The following is a 22,355-nucleotide window of genomic DNA, read 5'->3' on the forward strand; positions in this document are numbered from 1 at the left end:
GAGACGACAAGTTACAATCTTTTGACCTGAGCCTTTCAAAGTAAGGTCGAAGCTGGCGAAAAGAAGTGGCGAAAAGAAGCAATGGAATTCTTCCTTCTGCCTGGTATGTTACGTCCATACTAAATTTTAAAAAGAAATGTCTTATAAACAATTGACATAAAAATTGATATTGAGATTATAGCGATCGCTCTCAATCAATATAAATGGGAACCACGATGTTAAATCACTCGTCTACTCGGGAACGAAAAGTGTATGTGGTTTGCATAGGTAACTGCCAGGCATAAGTGTCGCGAGCTAACGATGTGACCGTTAAGGCTTCTTGACATTGAGGCATTGAAAAGTTCTCGTTGCTGATTGTCTGAACGAATAATACTATTCTTATACCGACAAACAGCTTGTAAAATTGTTCACATCTGGGTTCAGTGTTTTAATAGTGGCTGATTTCAGCCCTATCGATCTTGCGTGTTGACAATCGCAAACAAAAAAAACATAATAGAACGACAAATATAACCATTAAAGCGATAACAGGGCAACACATGGCATACTTTTCGCAGTATTGGCATGCCGGTGGGTATGTTTGTCGTTCGTTTTTATTTTTATCACATGCCTTACCCTGTTTCCCATGTAATATAGCCATTACGAATATTTTTATCTTTTACATATGTAATATACTTTTTAAGGGTTTTCATTGGCTTAGTTTTCGTTCGATTGACCAATCGCATTTTGTTATTTTGCTGAAATGACGTTGCAACGTTAAATGACGTCACGAAATGTAAACAACATTTGGGATTTATGATTATGTTTGCGTAAATATTTATTTAATTTGCTCATTTAAAAGCATGTGATAACAAAGATCTTACACTCGTTGTCATTTCATACCATATTTTATTAAACTCGTCCAGGAAATTCGTTAGTAAGCTCGCAACAGGCTCGCTCATTAACACAATTCCTGAACTCGTTTAATAAAATATGGTATGATATGACAACTCGTGCCAGATCCTATATGTGTGTTGGAAACTTTCCCCTTATCCGTGAACACGTCATATCGTTTAAGCAGAAAAAAAAGAAATGATAAGTTCTTTCGTGCACTATTTTTGTATGAATGTCTTGTGAATATTCATGCTTTTAAATTTAGTTTAAACCTATTTATTTAAGCTCAATTGTATCGATAGTCTCAGGCGTTATGAAACGCTCTCGAGACCATTTCCTGGGCTTCCTACAAGTACTTGGTGTCTTAGGGGAAGATCTAAATAACTCTCCCCGATTAGGGATCGAACTCGTGACCTCCCGATTTGCTAGGCGGACACCTTATCCATTACGCCACGGCAAAATCATCGGTTATGTTGTTCTCGTGTTGTCGGAAGAATCAGATCCTTACCTTATGGTTTCCGCTGGGAATCCACATCATAATGCTACGCGTAAATTAAAATACGTAAAATAAAAATAAATTGTTAAAATTAATAAAACTCGATCTCCAGCTTTTTATATATTTTATATTGAAATACATGAATGCATGTGAAGTCACTTGTTGTTCGTAATCCATACCCGTATCCAAACTCACATGCGCTAACGCAACCTACATGAGGAGCTCGTGTAAAGATCACCGCGCTATCTGGTAGGCAGCCAAATAGCTTTTTTCATTTGAATATTCGAATGGTATCCGATTTTTGTTGTTGATTCTTAAAGGCCTTCTTGTGCTCGTCGTGAGGTACGTCATTGGCGACAGCTGCGTAGAACAAAACCCGTTCGGTTGCCAGTCAAACCACCCAGCTATATGCCGAGACGAGTTGTTGGCAACGCTAATGTGTCCAGTAACATGCAAAAAATGTCGTAAGTAACGCAGCTTTAGACGTAGATCGTTAAATCATTGCCTAATTTAAATGCTCTGTTATTCAGTTTTGCTAAAAGACGTCTTTTTATGAACGCTGGATACAATTTTTAGTTTTACAAATATAAAAAGGTGCCCAATTGGTGCACTTTAACTGGGCGTGGAAAATTCAGTAGTAGCAGAACAATCGTCAAGAATGAAACGTGCATATTGGCGATAACGGGACTGTCAGATAATGCAAGTTTAAATGTTTCAAAACTATCAAACGGTAGTGCTTAAGGAAACAATCTAGGTGCGTGCAGACAAACACAATTGTAAAACAGCAAGTGTGGGCAATCAAACCCGAGTTTTGCATCTTATCAATCACTTGAACATCTCGTTGCGACCTCCGCGCAGACATTTGACTTGAACCAGCAATGTTGTATCCATTCTCTGCCTGCATAACCAACCACGTGATGATAGCCTAGCCACGTGGTACAATAACTTTACCGTTGTCATTTTCCCTTTTTTAAATTAAGGTAATACATTTTTTTATTATGAGTCTTAAAGTGTACTCTATGTTTTAAATATAAAAGAAAATGATACTACTTTTCAAAATGTAATACTTAAACAAAAACAAAAATCCTATCAAATCTGGTATGATTTTCTTGTGAAAGCAGAGATTGTCTGTGAGAGCAAGGAACGACGACTCTGCATGAAGATTGATCTCGTTGAGCATATCTATGCAAAACGAGTTAACGTAGAGTAAATATTATATTTTAAAACCGCCGTTATCTTGTCATGAGACTCGTGAAACGGCTGTATTAAGTCAAATTATTTCTCGTTTTGTTCATTAAGAACATAACTTGTTCACGCATGCACTTAAATCATATGTGTAACGTCAATTGATACGCATGCGTCGAATAAACCAACTTCAATAATGATGTAAATGTTTTTAATGGAATCGATTAACCCTATTGTTTATACTTCGGTCATATGTTTTTTCCAACAGCGACCGCTGCGACAACCACACCAACTCCTACAACTGCTATGTTTCGGATTCTGTTTCAGCATCGTCACGTTACAAAAATAAAAAATAAATTTAAAGGATTTAAAACCATAAGATAATATTGTATCAAGAATACGAGTTTAAGAATTTTTCAAGAATGATGAGTTTATTGCAAAACGCGTTTATTGCAAAACTGGTTTATTGCAAAAAGGGTAGTTTTACAAATATCAAATTGCAATAAAACACTGCAACCAGTTTTGCAATAAAATTATTGCATTTTGGGGTTTTCTTCCAATGTTTTGTATTTGTTGGTCTTATCTTACGTGTCTGTCTCATTTTGAAAATAAAAATACTTATGTACGACTTCTGACACTTTCCTTTCAAAGTTTCCAATGAATTGGCATCAATAAGTGAATGTGTGATGAATTTATTGTAAAACGGGTTGTTCTAAAACTGCTCATTACAATCAAACACTGCAACCCATTTTGCAATAAAATTACATTATGTATTGCATATCTGGGTTTTCTTCACGTAACTCCCAAATATTTTTAAAGTACTTTATGTGTGCATACTGTGATGTTATATCATATTTACCTTATAGAAGACCTTCAAATCTTCCTTTATACCGTTTGAAATTAATTTGAAACAATAAGTTATTTTGTGATGATTTTATTTCGAAACGGGCTATTACACAAAGATTATATTGCAACAAGACACTTCAACACGTTTTTCAATAAATTATTGCATTTCTGTGTTAACTTAGGTACTATACTGGTTGAAATCACTTTATACATTCTATATACATTTGGTGCTGTTTTATCGAATTTAATCTCGAAATTCATCACCTTCAATGCTTTTTAACTTTTAGTCGGAACTCACAGTTTTCTCTTCATAAGTAAATTGCACATTTTGTTTTTTGTATATTACCAATCCAATGGAATTTATTAATATATGTGTGATAATTTTATTGCCCAATAAATTTATTAGACAGGTGTCAAATTGCGATAAGACACTACAACCCATTTTGCAATAAAATAATTAAAAAACGGGTTTATTGCAAAACGGGTTGTTATAAAAGTATCAAATTGCAATAAAACACCCCAACCCGTTTTGCAATAAAACTTTGTATTTCTGGTTGTTCATCACTTTCGTATTAAATTGGTTAAAATCACTTTCTATACCAAAAGTTTGTTGTTGTATCACATTTCCTCGTGAAATTTATCACTTTCAATGTCTTTTATTTTTTGGTCGAATCTTACACCTCTGTTTTAAAACAAAACCACACGTTTAAACGACATCTGAAACTTTCTTTTCAAAGTTCCCAATCAATTGGAATCAATTAGTACACGGGTGTTGAGTTATTCCAAACGAGTTTATTGCAAAACGGGTTGTTTAAAAAAGTACATTTCAATAAGACACTGCAAACCGTTTTGCAATAAAATTATTGCATTTCTGAGTTTTCTCCGCTGAAGTATGACATTGGTTGAGGTCACTTTCTATGTACATTATGTGCATATTTCATCACATTTACTCATGGAATTGGTCATTTTCATTGTATTTAAATTTTGGGTCGAATCTTACACCTCTGTCTTAAAATATAGAAAATCCTTACAAACGACATTTGAAACTTCTTGTCAGCGTTTCCAATCAATTGGATTCAATTAGTTCATGTTTGATGAGTTTATTGCAAAACGATTTTATTGCAAAACGGGTTGTTATAAAAATGCACGTTGCAATTAGACACTGCAACCTGGTTTGCAATACAATTATAGCAGTTACGGGTTTTCTTAAGTAGTTCCCAAAGTGGTAATAATCACTTTATATAAACATTCTGTGTTGTTTTATCATATTTTTCTTGTAGACGATATTTGAAACTTCCTTTATACCGTTTCAAAATATATTAGTTCAAATAAATTTGAAACAATTAGTATATATGTGATGGTTTTATTGCGAAACGGTTTTTACCCAAAATTCACATTGAATAAGACACTTTAAAAAGTTTATCAATACATCATTGCATTTCTGCGTTATATCAACTTAAGAACTAAATTGGTGAAATCACTTTTAATACATTTTCTGTGTTTTTTAATCGTATTCAGTCACGTAATTTGAACACCTTCAACGCCTTTAAATGTTTAGTCAAAACTCATAGATTTGTCTATTTTGTGATACAATATTATTAACAAACGACATATGAAACTTTATTTTAATGTTTCCAATCCATTTGAATTTATTTAAACGTATGTAATGATTTTATTGCAAAACGGGTTTATTGCAAAGCGGGTTGTTATGAAAATTTCAATTTGCAATAAGACACTCCAACCCGTTTTGCAATACAATTATTGCAAATCGGGTTAATTGCAAAACGGGTTGTTTTAAAAACATCAAATTGCAATAAGACACTTTAACCCGTTTGGCAATAAAATTATTGCATTTCTGGGTTTTCTTCAATTAAGAATTACATTGGTTGAATCACTTTCTAGACCAATTCTGTGTTGTTGTATCCCATTTACTCATGAAATTGATCGCTTTAACTGCCTTTTATTTGTTGGTCGAATCTTACACCTCTGGCTTATTTTGAAAAAAAATCCTTATAAACAACATTGGAGACTCTCTTCGAAAAGTTTCCAATCAATTGGAATCAAATAGTACATGTTTGATGAATTCGTGCAAAGCTAGTTTATTGCGAAACGGGCTGTTATTTCTTTTTTTTACATGGCATGACACTGCAACCCGTTTTGCAATAACATTATTGGCTTTCTGGGATAAATTCGCTTAATCATGAAAGTGTTAAGATCACTGTTTATATACATTCTGTGTTTGTTTATCACATTTACTCATGAAATTGGTCACTTTCAATGTCTGTGAATTTTTGTTTGAGTCTTACACCTCTGTCTTATTATATACAAATCCCTAAATACGATATTTGAATATTTCTTTTCAGCGTTTCAATTCAATTTGAATCAATAAGTTCATGTGTAATGAGTTAATTGCAAAACGAGTTACTATAAAAAAAATGCACGTTACAATAAAACAATGCAACACATCTTGCAATAATACTATGCACTTCTGGGTATTCTTCACTTAATTCCCAAATTGGTTAATATCACTTCATATATACATTCAGCCTTGTTTTATCATATTTACCTTAGAGACGACATTTGAAACTTCCTTTATACCGTTTCAAATCAATATGAAACAATTAGTATATACAGTATAACCTGTCAATAAAGACCACTTTAGGGATTTGGTCGCTGTGGTCTTTGTTCACAGGTGGTCTTTATTCGCAAGGTCGATTGAAACTTTGCAAAATATGCTAGTAGGATTTTAACAGGTACCTTATCTATATATGTGCTCTATTGCTTAAATGGTTGAATACTAATGCATGTATAATGTCATAAAGGATTAAAAACACAGTTTTGATTATATATTTATTATTTCAATTTCCTTATAATTTTATTACTTATTTCATTAATCATATCATGTATAAATAACTATTGACATACATGAATATGTACTTGAACTGACAAATCCGTATCGATAATCTTTTCACGTCTTATCACGGAGAAATTTAAGAATGGAATGAATATCAGAATGCATGTTTGTAATTGGCATTGTAATTGTAACGAAACCGTAAATTTCCTTAATTAGTTGATGAAAGCCCCAATCTTTTGTTTGATATTTTCAGCCATTAGTACATTCATCACATCTTGCAATAATACTATGCACTTCTGGGTATTCTTCACTTAATTCCGAAATTGCTGAATATCACTTCATATATACATTCAGCCTTGTTTGATCATATTTACCAAAGAGACGACATTTGAAACGTCCTTTATACCGTTTCAAATCAATATGAAACAATTAGTATATACATGTATGTGATGATTTTATTTTCGAACGGGTTGTTACACGAAATTCACATTGCAATAAGACTTTTCAACGCGTTTTTCAATAAATTATCGCATTATTCCGTTATCTTAATTTTAGCACAAAATTGTTTGAAATCACTTTCGATACACATTCTGTGTTATTTTATCGTATTAAATCTCGAAATTCACCACCTTCCATGCATTTTAATTTTAATTATAAACTCACAGTTTTGTCTATTTTTTAAAACAATTTTATATAAATACAACACTCAAAACGGGTTTATTGCAAAACGGGTTGTTATATAATTTTCACATTGCAATGAGACACTCGAATCCGTTTTGCAAAAAAAATTCTTGCAAACAAATATGCGATGATTTTATTGCGAAACGGGTTTATAAAAGAACGGGTGGTTGTAAACAGTCAACTTGCAATAAGACACTCCAAGCCGTTTTGCAATAAATTTATTGCAAAACGGGTTCATTGCACAACGGGTTGTTACACACCATCCACTACCAACACGTCGATAAGTAGGATATTTTCATAACATACCTTGACTTTTTGTATATTAACATTACACATTTTGGTTCTATAACATTCAGACATAAAACGTAGCTAAATTTGACATGAAAACCAACAAAAAACAATGGTATGATTTTTTTAAACAATTTTTTTTTAACCTTTTGTAATAAATTATGATACTTCAGGGACGTCAACGACAACAACACCTACGCCCACTTGCGACACGAGTAACAAGTATCATCGATTGTCATATGACAACACACGTTTCTGTATTAAAATACATTATGAGCCCTTGGAATGGGGCGCTGCTCGCCATGTGTGCATGTCCGAGCACGCAGATCTCGTAGTCTTGGATAGTCATGACAAATACGCTGCAATGAGAACTCATCTTCGAAATGTACACATCGACTACAGGGGTAATAAATTATATCCGTTTTACTTCCATGAACATCCTTTAAATGATACTTTATTATAAACTTTCCGTTACGTTTTAACTGCCTGTTCACAAGCACGTGTAGCCGGTGTGGCTGGAGAGCTTCTGGCAGAATCAACGATTCTTATCTAATATGATATGTAAGGTAAATATCTATGGTGGTAGACTTTTGAATAAGATTACCAGATACTTTTAATAGCAATTATAGAAAACTTAATATAAGCTCCGCAAGCTTGAAAACAGGCTCCTAACATTATTTCAGATATATGGATTGGTGCCTCAGTTTCTAACAATAACCGCTCTTTCTACTGGCTTAATAACGCATCACTTCCATCGAATTCAACTAAATGGGGGCGTGGCCAGCCAAGAGAAAGTGTCGTGGACAACCACCAACACGAAAACTGTGTTACCATACAACCTCAAGACGGATTCAAATTTCACGACCGTGCATGTTTTATCCACTTCAAATTTATATGTGAACGAACATTATAATACGTTGTATAACGAGCGTTTGTGATTTACATATAACTATTAAAACAAGTTCACGTTTAAAAGGTATTATTGCTCATGTTTCTGGTTATATTTGGAATAAACAGTTGACTAATATGGTTAAATTCGCGGCAAGCGCGACAAAACCTTCGAGCCTTAGAAACCCTGAGTCCAAACGTTTCCTTGTTTTTTTTTCCTTATGTATTCAACACTTTAAAATGTGAAATGTAAGAGTATCCATGCTGCTTAAACACCATTCTTCTTACTGTATTTCAAATACATAATACACAAAGGTGTGTTAAGTGTTACATTATTATAAATATATATAACCCATCACTAAAAAGGGCTATTCATATGTTTGTTTAGTCATTGGCAAATAAAATACGCAACTATGTCATATATATAAACAAGCAAACGAATGTTAAAAGCAAATTTACCTTCTAAAACAATTAAACAATGAATCAAGTCAATAAATAAAAAAAAAATTAACATTAAGGAACAGAATCATAATATTCGGAATTTTCAATGATATCTGTATATTTGAAAACAGACTCCGAATTTGTCGATTCCCTCGAGCTGACGTTGAATCTGTTTTGTTCACACACCTCTACAAAATATCGATCGAAATATCGATCATTCAAACAGAATACGAGCTTGCCGGAAATACGAACCTTAAGAGTACGAGCCATTTGGAATTGATTGTATTCGGCTTTGTTTAAAACATGGCTTGGTAAAAGTTCATAGAATGACCTTAATGAAAAGTTGACAAAGAATATACCACATTTTAATGTGACTGTACTGAAGCTATACAACTGAAACATCCCGCTTGCGGTTGTTGTCATATTATGAGGTATCAAGTGAAGAATTATGCCAATTGTTTTACTTTCAGGCTAAAGGGGAATATCGACGGTAGTTCTCATGAATATGGATACATATCAATGTTAAGCACATATAATCTATTAACACATGTATAAAAAGTAAGTTACAATAAAGCATTACTAAAACATGTGTTCCGCGGTCGGAAACATATGCCCCCAAGCAGGGCTTTGACCTAGTGACCCTAATTTCAATAGGGTCATCTACTTTCCAAGGCCAATTCACATGTGGAGTATCAAGCCAATCGGTGAATCAGTTGACAAGTTAATCATGGGAAACAAGTTCACACTAAGTGTGTAACAATGACATTGACATTTGACCTAGTAACCCAAATTTAAATAGGGGTCATCTACTGTCAAAGGCAAATGCACATGTGAAATATCAAGCCAATCGGTGAATCAGTTGACGAGTAATTGATCGGAATCGATTTCGCAAAGTGTGATAGTTACCTTGACTTTTGACCAAGTGACCCCAATTCAAATAGGGGTTATCTACCGTCCAAGGTAAATGCACATGTGAAGTATCAAGTCAATCGGTCAATTCGTTGACGATTTATTGATCGGAAATGTTGCCGGCCTAGCTACGCGCAATTTGCGTAATTGGGGTTCGACGACAAACTATCGAATCAATCGATGTTTTCAAAGTTTTAATAGACCGATAAAGGTATCTGAAATAGGAACAATTAATACATGCCATTAGATATATAATCAAGATAATATATGTATGCATTCAAGTGGAATACACATTAATAATGACTAGCGTTGCATGGCGGCGTGAATATGACTCGCAATAAGTTATTTCAATAAATAACTAATAAACACAACCGTAACCGTCAGATGTCCTAAATAATAATACAAACAATTGACAGAGAACATAAATAAAAGATTTAGAGTAGTTACCTGCAGGAATCCAAAATATCCCACACAAATAATATAATATTGCAATTCAATAAATGCAATGGCTGTCTCAAACAACTTTCAACAGGCAACTGGATATCGGAGGGAAAGTGAATGATTGGTTGTTACATGCACGTGTTCAGAATAGGTTAGATTCAACTATATGTTAGCTATAAAACAACTAAGACTACAGTCTAGGTTTTATATCAGAGCTACCTAAAACTACTCGACACTAATAACAAATAACTAAATAAGAATTTACACCCTGTGACAGAAACGATTTTCACACTTAGTATGATAGCAACCTTGACCTTTGACATAGTGACCCCAATTTCAATAGGTGTCATCTACTGTCCAAGGTCAATGCACATGTGAAGTATCAAGCCAAAAGGTCAATTGGTTGGCCTTTATAAAATATGAATATATAATTATTTAGCATTAAGGAACAGATTTGAACACACATCTCGACCCGTGCGTTTAGACACACTCTTTATAAATGTGATAGCTTGTGTTCATTTCAAACTTTCGATTAATTTTGGAAAAATGAGTTGCGTCTTCTATAATGCAATAGCGAACAACTTCAGTGCCTTCAGTGCTTTGTTTAAATAAATACAGTGTTTGAAATCATTTCAACAGTTTTGGAACGTTATTTGAGGTAATAAAGTATATTGTAACACAAACAATGGCCACTGAAAGTATATAAACACTTGCGTTAGTTTTCCGTCAAAATTTTCGTATCATGTTTAGTAAGTTATACTTATATCACATTTAGATAACACAACCAAACAGCAATACGTCATCGTTCACCTTTTTTTTTGTATTGACAATATTTATCTAAATTGTTAATTCATCCACTCCACAATTGCGAATCAGGATAATATATGACAAAATGAAAAAGGAAATGGCTGAACTACCGCAGAATATAACTCATGTATAATTTGCCAAGTGGATTTTTCCCATTAAAGAAATATGGTAAATTTTGCATTGCCAAACAAAGAAATCCGTGGGAAAATTTATAAAAATACCATGGAATTGTTGTTTTCCTATGGGATGTTTTGCCGAATTTATTGAGTTTGGGAAAAAATCCAATGGGAATTTGCTAATTTGTTAAACCGCTTTTGCGTAGTGTGTAAAAGCATTAACAAATATTGAAGGGATTATAAAGTTGTTTCATGAAGGACAAAACTGCTATGTGTAATAAATAAAACCTATCTTTAAAGGATGAAAATAATCCCATATAAAGATGGGTTCTTACTTTTTCTATTAACTAAAAACAAGGTTTGAAGATGATTGATCTGTTTTATTTTGGAAATGCTCTAAAATGCTTATGGATACGTATGATTGCCACTGGGAAAATAGATACATATTGCCAATCCAATGATTGCTGATAAAAAATTGTTATTGTGGAAGTCACTATCCTGAAAACATAATTAACAAGATAAAAAGTGAATTATGGAAAGATATATTAAAATCATTTGTTGAACTCTGCAGAAAAGAACCATTTAAAAAAGTGTTTGCTTCAAAATCCATTTTTCAATAACCCAGACATAACAATTGGTAACAAAAGTGTATTTTTAAAACATCATTGTTAGAAAAAGGCGATGACTTGATGCTCAACGCTGAAGAAACCTTGTAAAATTATGACGATTTTTGCGAAGTATTTAACTTTAATCCGAACTTCTTATTATTCTTAGGAATTATTAATGCAGTTAAAACGTACATGAAGCGCAAAAACTCTATTGAAACTTGCTTTACAAAGCCTTTTATTCCCAATAGCCTAAGGTCTATTTTAGTAAACTCAAAAGGTACAAAACCTATGTGCGAAATAATTACCAAAGATGAGTCTTCGCCAATGTGCAAAGATAAATGGTCGACTATTTTTAATTTTATTCAAACTAAAGAATGGCGACGTATTTTTGATATGCCTTTTCTTATTATACAGGATACAAGTTTACTGTGGTTTCAATATATATAGAATTATACATTGAATCAAATGTACAAACTCTTTGTTATTTAGAATTGGATATGTAACTTCAGCAAACTGCACCTTTTGACAAACTGAATGTGAAATTAATGAATATTTATTTTGGGAATGTAAGCACGTCAATAAATTAATAGTGGCATTGTTTTCTGGATGTAATCATTTTTCGAAAGTTTTTATTATGTCCTCCTTTATACTAGGACATGATAATACAATTGGACCTTAAACCTAATATTTCTTTTCGTCCAAATGTATATCTATAATTGTAAAATGAACAAAACTAGACCCACTCTTAAAGCGGCTAAATCATACCTCTCCCTATGTTAATGATATGCGTCATGGAATGAATGGGAACTTAAAATACCACTTTTTCAGTAGTTGTGTGAAGAGAATTCATGTTATTATCAAATTGCTTTTTGACAAATATAGTTTTTATTGTTATATAAGCAGTTAATATTTTTAAATGTATAATGTTGCGTTGTATTATGCATGTATTGTTCATTTACTCTGTACGGTGAGGGGTCGGATGCCCTCGAACCACACACACCTATTCACCAGGAGAATAAAATATATTTAACGGGAAAAAAGAGAACATTCTACGTAAGTTTGATGTATTTAAGTGTGTTTGATAAAGTGATGAATCCCATTGTTCTGCATTTTCGACGATGCTGCTTCAGCGAAGCAGCTCGTCTAAGTTATCATACCATGAAAAAATTCTTCACAATGGCGACCTATGTAAAAGACCGAGCCAGTCCGATTGTGATAGCTCGATTTTTCTAATCGGCATACCTCGCTGATTAACATTGATAACATTCTCCTAGCAGAGCTGTCGTTTGTGCCTCAACATACAACAATGGCCGCGCCCATGAGAGACTGTTGACATTCGCGTCAAAACTTTCTTACAGCAATAATCGGCTTGTTTAGCTATTTAGAAACTGTCATTTTGGATATTTGAGTTATTTATACACTAAATCTCCGCTTATGACAGCAATGGATGGAATTCGAAGGATATATTCGATGTGAATGAAGGACTTTCTGGATCTTGACCGCTTGACACGGCAAAACTGGCATACTGGTATTTTTAGTTATAAATTTAAGTCACATTTTGCTTTATAAATTGTATTCGAGCATTTTGCGACTTATTGGATGACTATGATACCCGATCTAAACATATCATAGGGGATTTGCAGATAACCAAGCTGTCCTGAAATTCAACATTGATTACAAACTCTTTACTGGTTTGTACTCTTTCTTTTTTCTATTTTAGTACTTTATAGCATTTTAAAGTTAAATGAACTGTGTCACAGTAAAAAAGACATTAAGGCGATTGTGGCCAGTTTGGATCCAAATCAGCCTGAGGTTGCTTGAAAGCTGTTTGCTTAAAAGCGGTTTTTTGACAATAACAAATAGTTTAATTGGATACTGATTGGACTGCGCTTTTCCTGTGACCTTGCTCAAATAATATAATTGTCATTAATCAAATGATTTTATTTCGAATATTAATCAAGTGTTTTTTTTCTGGTCCCTTGGGATCAATGACTCCAGAACTTTCCTGTTGAGAATCGAATACTGCTTAAGACGATGCTAGGGGGCGTGAGAGATGTTGCACCTTCCATTTTCGCTCGATTGGTCATTATCGGCTCGGGTACTACTTATATGTACCCCGGGTACTCTAAAGTATACTTATATGTACCCCGGGTACGGTAAGTATACTAAAACGTACCCGGGAAATTTAACGCTAAATCGGTCGTTGTCGGCTATTTTTTTATTAATTATATATTCACATTTATGTCAATTTTCTGTAAAATGGCCTCTATATTATCGGAATACATACTCAAAAAGCATGTTGATGCATTTTTTAAAGAGAAGTTTGTTTAAGATAATCGGTTGCGCGTTTTACGACATCGGATTTTGGGCGGGAATACAACTCGGGTACAGTCTAATATCGACCGAGTACGACTACGTATATTTACCGTACCCGGGGTACATGTTAGTATACTTAAGAGTACCCGGGGTACATGTAAGTAGTACCCGAGCCGACAATGACCAATCGAGCTCCATTATCTCTCATGAACCGACTCAATAAAACCGAGTCGGCAATATTTGACTTAATTTTTGGTTTGATTGCTCTCGAGGGATCGAAAATTTCAAAATCCTCCTAAAAGCCTAGTGGTAGAGTTTCGACTTTGATTGCAGGAGGTTGTGCTGCGGGTTTGGTCCCCAGAAGCGACATTGAAAACTAGCCAACTTTGTTATCTAAAAGGCTGCCAAACTTGATATACTAAGATAATGTGAATTTACTCTCACATGATGGTCATCAGTTACATTATATAAAAACTCACAGCAGTAGTAAAAATTGGACAATAATTAATGAACGCATCTTTCATGTGTCTTTGACACTTTGATTTTGACATGGCCTGGATTTAAATATTTGACTTGACTTTACCAGCACTCTTGTAACAGAGCTTACGTTTAAGTGTACCATTGAAAATCACCTAAATCCAGATTTGCTATTATAGAAGTGTGGACAGTTTTAAGGGTGTGACAAGTAAGCAAAAGTGTGTCATTACCGAGAGGTCACAACTGATCTATGACTGTTTTAAAACAAGGAAAATCAGTGCCTGATTTGGATTTCCTTACATGGTTCAATAAAAACTAATTTCAGAAGCCTGGTAACAGTTTAACGTTAATGTTACCTATGTGTCAGACCACGGCCTTGATTTTGAAATCCAGGACATACGTGGTCTTCATGAAATAAGGTCAACAAATTGTATTTTAAGTCCTTAATTGACCTGGCTATAGTTCTCAGATTATTATCAACTCAATCAGTATATTTATATCATTATTTATGCTTTGTGTATTGTAAACATATACACAATCATGCAGTTACACGATAGCAATAAATAATTACAAAGCCACCCATACTATAAAGATCATTGACAAAGCCTATGGTAAAAATGTGAACACATTGAGTGTAATCGCCCTCTCGTGCCAGCAAAAACAACACGTTGACAGGTTGTCATTTTTGACAGTTCTACTTTCACTTTCATTTTGTGATATCAAACTATTAACAATTATGTGGCTGAAAAAAATATCGCCTTTGCTTATTTAATATATATTTTCTGCACATTTCTTCAAAAAACTTACATGAATGCACGATTTTCTTCATTAATTCAACATTCCTGACAGGCTACCTTTTTGTTTACATATTTCGCTTACATTTTGACGCGCGTAAGTAGGACCGCATTACCGCTTCCGAAATGTGTATTCATACTATTGCCTTCGAGGTACTTATCCGATGTTTGACGGAAAAGGCCGAAACTGTGCGATTGTGGGTCAAGTTCCCCATAGGTTCTACTTCCTCGTACCCCCAATTTGTTTCCGTACCCAAAATTTTTCGTACCCAATTTTTTTTCGTACTCAATTTTTTTTTCGTACTCAAATTTTGTTTCGTACCCAAATTTTATTTCGTACCCAATTGTTTTTGTACCCAATTTTTTTTCGTACCCAAATTTTTTTTCCTACCCTATTTTTTGCGCATAATGTGTTCGTACCCAACATTTGTGTACTCGATTTTTTTTCGTACCCACATACACAATTACCACAATTGTAGATAAACTTAAATTGATGCTTTTATATCCATCCTCTTCAAAAGCATCGTCACACCAGTACTGTCAGTACTTTTATTTTTAAATGAAACTGTTTCTCCACTCGTTATTATTTGGACATATCGCGTTTCAATATTCATTTCTGTTAGAAAACGGTATGCGATGTTTTAAATAAAATATTTAGTAACATATTGATATCTAAGACTAAGTAACATGTTTAACCGTTAGATGTGAATGACAAGATTAAAAAATATACTGAATATCCCATAACATAGTTCAATGTGACAATTGTTCTAAGTTTGATATATAAAGATATATATACATGTAGTTAAATAAGCATTATTTAATTGACGAACTCTTTCAGTTCAACCAGTTTTTTTAAAGCTTCTTTCATTCGACGTTAAACATTTACATGTATTTTCTAAACAAATTCCCGATTCTTATTGTTGTTATTAATGGGCTATATACCTTTTTGTTTTTTCAGGTATGGATGCGTTTCTACTGCTGATTTGTTTTGCATTTACTGACACACTGGCAGACACAACTAGTCCTGCAGCTTCAGCGATTGCCAACGTTGAAGAGACGAGAGTGCCGATGGCGTTGAAAGACTATTTGCAAGATACATGGAAATGGTTCTTCCTGAGAATGTTTCTAAAGCCTTGTAAGTGAAATCTTCTAAGACCATTTTTAGAAAATAGAAAAAAAAAAATGCGTTCGCAAACAATTATATTTCTTCTTTTGACAATCAGCCAAAACTGATAAGAGGGCGAAGTCACATGACTAGAAGAATTCCAGAACGAGGCTGAACGTGTATCTATTTTTAATAGTTCCACGCAACGCATATCTGATTTCAACCATTCACTATTTTGAATATTCTGTGACGTAATTATATTGTCAACAAAAGATGACATTGGCGCAATTTACAGTAATATATACTTCCCGTTTCAATTGTTGCGGTCGCTCTGGAGAGCGGCGACTAGTATGTAATGCATTTTGTTTTCGCTTATGAGAGGAGAAGTTATTTTACGGATCAATGTATATATTTTTGTTTTAAGAATATCTTGCATAGTGGGGATTTTCTGTGTAAATTAGTGTAAATAAGTACTGCATTTGTGCTATTACATTTATTACAACATTTTTTGCCAATAATGCAAAGCTAATTGTTTTAATTAATAACTGATCCACAACTGATCACAGGGGAAAGATCACATGGACTGGGCAAATAAGCGAAACTTTCTGGTTTTGTATAAAAACAAAACATAATCAAAATATAGTTATTTTGTGTTTTTTCTAATTTGCTTATTTAGTGGAGAATCAATGTAGTACGATATTTGACGAGCTATCGCGCAAGCAAGTTTATTGGAAGGCGTAGTGGTACGAAAACGTACAATGTTTTAGTTTATTAATAGACATATAATAACGATCGCTATACACAACATCGCCAAATAGCAGAACATAAATGATGTCAGCCGGAATAGCTCAGTTGGGAGAGCGTTAGACTGAAGTTGTTTACGAAACAATCAGCTAAAGGCCTCCGGTTCAATCCCGAGATCCGGCACGAACGGAACAGTTCGGCGTCTGACAATTTTTTTCAGTCAGGTTAATAAATATAATAAAGCTTTATTTTATGTAGACATTTTAAAATCCATTTTACTACAATTGGAAATTTTTATTAAAATTAATGGATACCGCGTGGTGACAACGTTAATTATAATTTCTTACATCACTTAAATATCTTATTAAAAAAATACACGTGTTTTTATATTAACAAATAAATGCAAACAACACATCTATTATCCATGTATTTTTATGGTTGTCTATCATAGGCCCTAAGTAATATCCCTAAAACATATAGAGCGCGAAGCGCGACACGTATTATTGAATGTAACAATGAGTTGCGATAAAGGAAGCAGCCGCTTATCAAGGAGGAGCTGTGTCCCAGAAACCCGTTTCCATAGAGTCAAGCACTCCTCGGAGTTTTTTTTTAAGAACCACATATAGAGCGCGAAGCGCGACATGTTTTACTATCCAGGTGGTATGGGCTCTTTAGCATTATCCGACCATTACGTCCATAGTTATCTTCCTTAGAATTTGAGAAATTTTAAAATCGTTGTTCGAAGTCCAAAATTTTCATCCGATTGTTCCCAAACTTGCACAGGTTTTTAATCAATGAGGACCCAACCCAAACTCTATATGAGCAATATCGGACCATAAGTCCAGAATCATGTCTCTTTGAATTTAAAAATAAAAGAGAAAAACTGCTTGGTTAGGTGATTATGTCAACATTTTTCATCAGATTCTTTCCAAACAGTGTCTTCATATCAATGAGCATTTTTACCTTATTTAAAATGAGAAGTATCGGGACAATAAGTCCAGAAATTTTTTCTATTAAATTTTGACAAAATAAACAATTTCCACTTGTTTAAAAGATTTCACAACTTTCGTCTGAATCTTTCCAAACTTGTTTAGTATTTTTTATATCAGTATTACTCGAACCCTTTTGAAAATGATGAATATCGGAGCAATAAATCTATTATGATATTTTACTGAATTTCAAAGTATTGTGAAATGCAGCTTCTTTATGCAATTTACAGTTTTCATTCAATTTTTTTTTCAAACTTTTACAGTGTTTTCATATCAATGAGTACTCAACCCCTATCGTAAATGAGCAACGTAAGAATAAGTTCAGAATCATCTCCCCTTGAAGTTGAGAAAAATATGAAATTACGCTTACAAGATGAAGCAGATTTTTTTAAACCTACACAGTTCTGTTCCATTAATGAAAACTGCACACGGATGCCAGTAAAAAAAGGAAACCAATGTAAATAACATGAACTATGAAATATTTGGGGTTACAACACAAAATCATAGATAATGGTTATTTGGGGGTTATAACACAACATCATAAATAATGGTTATTTGGGGGTTATAACACAAAATTATAGATAATGGTTATACCAGTATCTTTTTCTATTTTGTTTAAAATAATCTGCCAATATATTAATATTTACAGTAGAAAATAACTTATTTTTATTCAGGTTTATAAATTTTTCGTTAGCATGAGAGTGATAACATTTGAAGTAAATCCAATACGGAGTATTACTAATACGGAGATTAGCGAAACCTTGTTGAAATCGGGGCGACTTTATCTTCATTTAACTTCATCGCCACCGTATTGTAGACGTAGACGTGTGTTTCTAAACCTATGAGCGACCCTTCAAGCATAGTACAGGCTGACCATGTTCGTTTGTTAGAAGTTCCATGTTGGGATCGAATTTTAGGGAGTGGTCCATTACTATATACATGTATACATGTATATATTGATATTGATTTCTTAGTTTAGGTATTGGAAATAGTTGTAGCCAAAGTCTGGATGTAATAATTATTTAGGAGCAAATGTCTTGGCGTTAAAAGTATGCAAGAAGGAATATCTGGACGCTCAAAATAATGTGGAAACGATTGTTCGTGTTGTCGAAATAACGTTGGAACAAATCTTCCTGTAGTCGCAACAACGTAAGAAAAAATGTCTGCTTTGTCAAAGTTAACGTAGGAACGGTTGTCAGTGGGAACGAAAGTCAGGTTCATATTAAAGCGCTTAATATTTATTCGTTTTGAATATTTTTAATGCTTAACATTTAACGTATTGAGCTTGTATCGGTAAAAGAAAACACCGTCATTGAGTAGGTCCTAGTTCTGTAATGAGTGTACGTCAGTGTATGGACAACATATCAAATCAAACATTTTCGAATAGGTCCCTGATTTTCGTTTACCACAACGTGGTAAAATAATGTTTCCGAAAAATACAAACATTTGAGATGTATTATATATATATTTGTAACTTAAAATCACTCACTCACTCACAGATTCAGCGTTTCCGCTAGCTTTTAAAAGTTGGAAGTCCTGACTTGCAAGCCTTAAATTTGGACGTCCCAGACATAAATTTTGGAGTCCCACTTTTATTTTACAATTTTAATAGACCATACCGTAGGCCTACCGAATGTGATATCGATGGATACCAACATGTTCCAAGGATCTAGAAATAAACATATTATATTGATAGATCTTTGCATGTTCCAGCTCTTTTCATTACCCGATAATCTAGTAATAGTATGAGTTCTGTTTAACCTAAATACGGTCAATATTGACGATGAATGTGTTAAAGAATGTCATAAACACAAACGTCCGAAATTTTACGCAAGTGCCTATACAGATTGAATCGTAGGCTGGGGGAATTCCAATTGAACATGCGTTAATCACGTGACGCGATCTGATAGAATAGAACACTTTTCATTTGTAACTTAATAACGACAAATCAACGACTAAATTTAAAATGTTACATGTACCTACTTTCAGAAAGGTTTGCGAAAGTGAATGCGAATTTTTCAGAATACGAACGCGTCTTCGTTAAATTTTACCGAGCACACTTGATCCCTGATCGCGATATAACTTGTCAGGTCATTCATGCATGTAGACCTATATGTATGCATAGTTTGGCAATCTCAAAACACGTTATTTACCTTCATTTTCATTTTGTGTTGGGACCATTGGTATAACAAAACACATTATTCTTTTGTTAAGTATTTTCAAATGCGTATAATTAAACGTGTTATCCAAAATGATTTTCAGATTTCATTATTTACGGAAAGTTAAAAAATTCTAGCAACAAAAAAAAAACAACATTTCTCATGCATTTCTCATGTAACTCGACAACATTATCGTGTCACTTGTGCACTACGTTATCTTACATTATACGCAAAATCGTTGCCTGCATGTTGTCTTGGTTCGGTCAATCTTGTACAGATTATTTAAGCAACAATAAACGATTAAAAGATTCATTTATTCACATGTCCGTCCGTCCGTCCGTCTGTCTTTCTGTCTGTCTGTGTGTCCGCCTGTATGTCTGTGTGCGAGTGTTTGTGTTTGTCTGTCTGTCTGTCCGTCCGTCTGTCTGTGTTTTGTTTTCTTATAGTTTCAATACCTACTATTATACCTTTGTTAAAAAACCTTCAGTTTCAATTTTGATTTTAACGTACGTTTAACAGGTGTGTCTCGGTCAAGAAGTGCTGCAAGATTGTTTTTGGTCGTCGAAACATCAATACCGGAAACGTTGCCATCCATTGCTGCTCGTCTGATTTATGTAACGCAGCACCCACCACCACCACGTCGATAAGTAGGATACTTTTATTACGTACCATGACTTTTTGTATATTAACATTACACGTTTTTGTTCTATAGCATTCAGACATAAAACGTAGCTATATTTGACATGAAAACCGACAAAACAACAACGGTATGTTCTTTTTAAACAATTTTTTTTTCAACCTGTTGTAATAAATTATGATACTTCAGGGACGACCACGACAACAACACCTACGCCCACTTGCGACACGAGTAACAAGTATCATCGATTGTCATATAACAACACACGTTTCTGTATTAAAATACATTATGAGCCCTTGGAATGGGGCGCTGCTCGCCGTGCGTGCATGTCAGAGCACGCAGTTCTCGTAGTCTTGAATCGTCATGACAAATACGCTGCAATGACATCTCATCTTCGAAATGTATACATCGTATACATCGACCACAGTGGTAATAAAGTATATCCCTTTTAATTACCATGAACAGCCTTTAAATGATACTTTATTATAAACTTTTCGTTACGTTTTAACTGCCTGTTCACAAGCATGTGTAGCCGGTGTGGCTGGAGAGCTTCTGGCAGAATCTTCGATTCTTATCTAATATGACATGTAAGGTAAATATCTATGGTGGTAGACTTTTGAATAAGATTACCAGATACTTTTAATAACATGTATAGAAAACTTGTGAACTCCCAAAGCTTGAAAACAGGCTCCTAACATTATTTCAGATATATGGATCACAGTTTCTAACAAAGCCGCTCTTTCTACTGGCTGAATAACTAATCACTCCCATCGCAGTCAACTGAATGGGGGCGTGGCCAGCCTGACGATCGGATCGATAACCACCAACACGAGGACTGTGTTACCATAGAACCTCAAAACAGATTCAAATATTCACGACCGTGCATGTTATCACTATTTTAAATTTATATGTGAACGAACATTATAAAACTTTGTATAACGAGCGTTTGGGATTTGCATTTAACTATTAAAACAAGTTCACGTTAAAAAGGTATTATTGATAATATTTCTGTTCATATTTGGAATAAACAGTTGATTAATATGGTTAAATTTGCGGCAAGCGCGACAAAAACTTCGAGCCTTAGAAACTCCGAGCCAAACGTTTCCTTGTTTTTTTTTTGCTTATGTATTCAACACTTTAAAATGTGAAATGTAAGAGTATCTATGCTGCTGAAACACCATTCTTCTGACTGTATTTCGAAAACATAATACACAAAGGTGTGTTAAGTGTTACATTTTTTTTTATATTACCCATTACTTAAAAGGGCTATGCATATGAGTCGCGTTCTGAGAAAACTGAGCTTAATGCGTGTGCGTAAAGTGTCATCCCAGATTAGCCTGTGAAGTCCTTAAGGCTAATCAGGGACGACACTTTCCGCCTAAACTTGATTTTCGGTAAGGAGGGACTTCCTTGAAACTAAAAATACCATAAAAGCGGAAAGTGTCGTCCCTGATTAGCCTGTGCGGACTGCACAGGCTAATCTGGGACGACACTTTACGCACATGCATTAAGCCCAGTGTTCACAGAGCACGACACATATGTTTGTTTAGTCATTGGCTAATAAAACACGCAACTAAGTCATATTTATAATCAAGCAAAAGAATGTCAAAAACAAAATTACTTTTTTTTAAACAATTAAACAAAATAATCAACTCAATGAATATATAATTATTAAGCATTAAGGAACAGAATCATGATATTCGG

General features: G+C 34.0%; 1 protein-coding gene across 4 annotated transcripts; it reads left to right on the forward strand.

The window, feature by feature from the left end:
- On the forward strand, nt 1-21,594 carry LOC127871897 (tetranectin-like protein). 4 transcript variants are annotated; one of them, XR_008045598.1, is made up of 6 exons: nt 1-103; nt 1,687-1,830; nt 15,976-16,152; nt 20,534-20,661; nt 20,841-21,080; nt 21,358-21,594. XR_008045598.1 is itself a non-coding variant. In XM_052415180.1 (5 exons), the coding sequence occupies exons 1-5, from the start codon at nt 82-84 to the stop codon at nt 21,402-21,404; spliced, it is 489 nt and encodes a 162-aa protein (XP_052271140.1). In that variant the 5' UTR covers nt 1-81; the 3' UTR covers nt 21,405-21,594. The 4 variants fall into 4 exon arrangements, 3 of the variants coding, with proteins under 3 accessions (XP_052271140.1, XP_052271137.1, XP_052271139.1); XM_052415180.1 differs by lacking the exons at nt 15,976-16,152; nt 20,534-20,661 and adding an exon at nt 2,820-2,854 and having other exon boundaries at nt 20,840-21,080; XM_052415177.1 differs by lacking the exons at nt 15,976-16,152; nt 20,534-20,661; nt 20,841-21,080; nt 21,358-21,594 and adding exons at nt 2,820-2,854; nt 7,393-7,624; nt 7,904-8,207.
- Nucleotides 21,595-22,355: the final 761 nt, after the last annotated feature.

Source organism: Dreissena polymorpha, chromosome 3 (genome assembly GCF_020536995.1).
Source record: "Dreissena polymorpha isolate Duluth1 chromosome 3, UMN_Dpol_1.0, whole genome shotgun sequence".
NCBI classification, from domain to species: domain Eukaryota; kingdom Metazoa; phylum Mollusca; class Bivalvia; order Myida; family Dreissenidae; genus Dreissena; species Dreissena polymorpha.

Coding starts and splice junctions, on each gene's coding strand:
- LOC127871897 (XM_052415177.1), top strand. CDS start 82: ATGGAATTCTTCCTTCTGCCTG. Junction 1,831..2,819: donor AGTAACATGCAAAAAATGTC/GTAAGTAACGCA, acceptor TTTTTCCAACAG/CGACCGCTGCGACAACCACA. Junction 2,855..7,392: donor CCACACCAACTCCTACAACT/GCTATGTTTCGG, acceptor TATGATACTTCA/GGGACGTCAACGACAACAAC.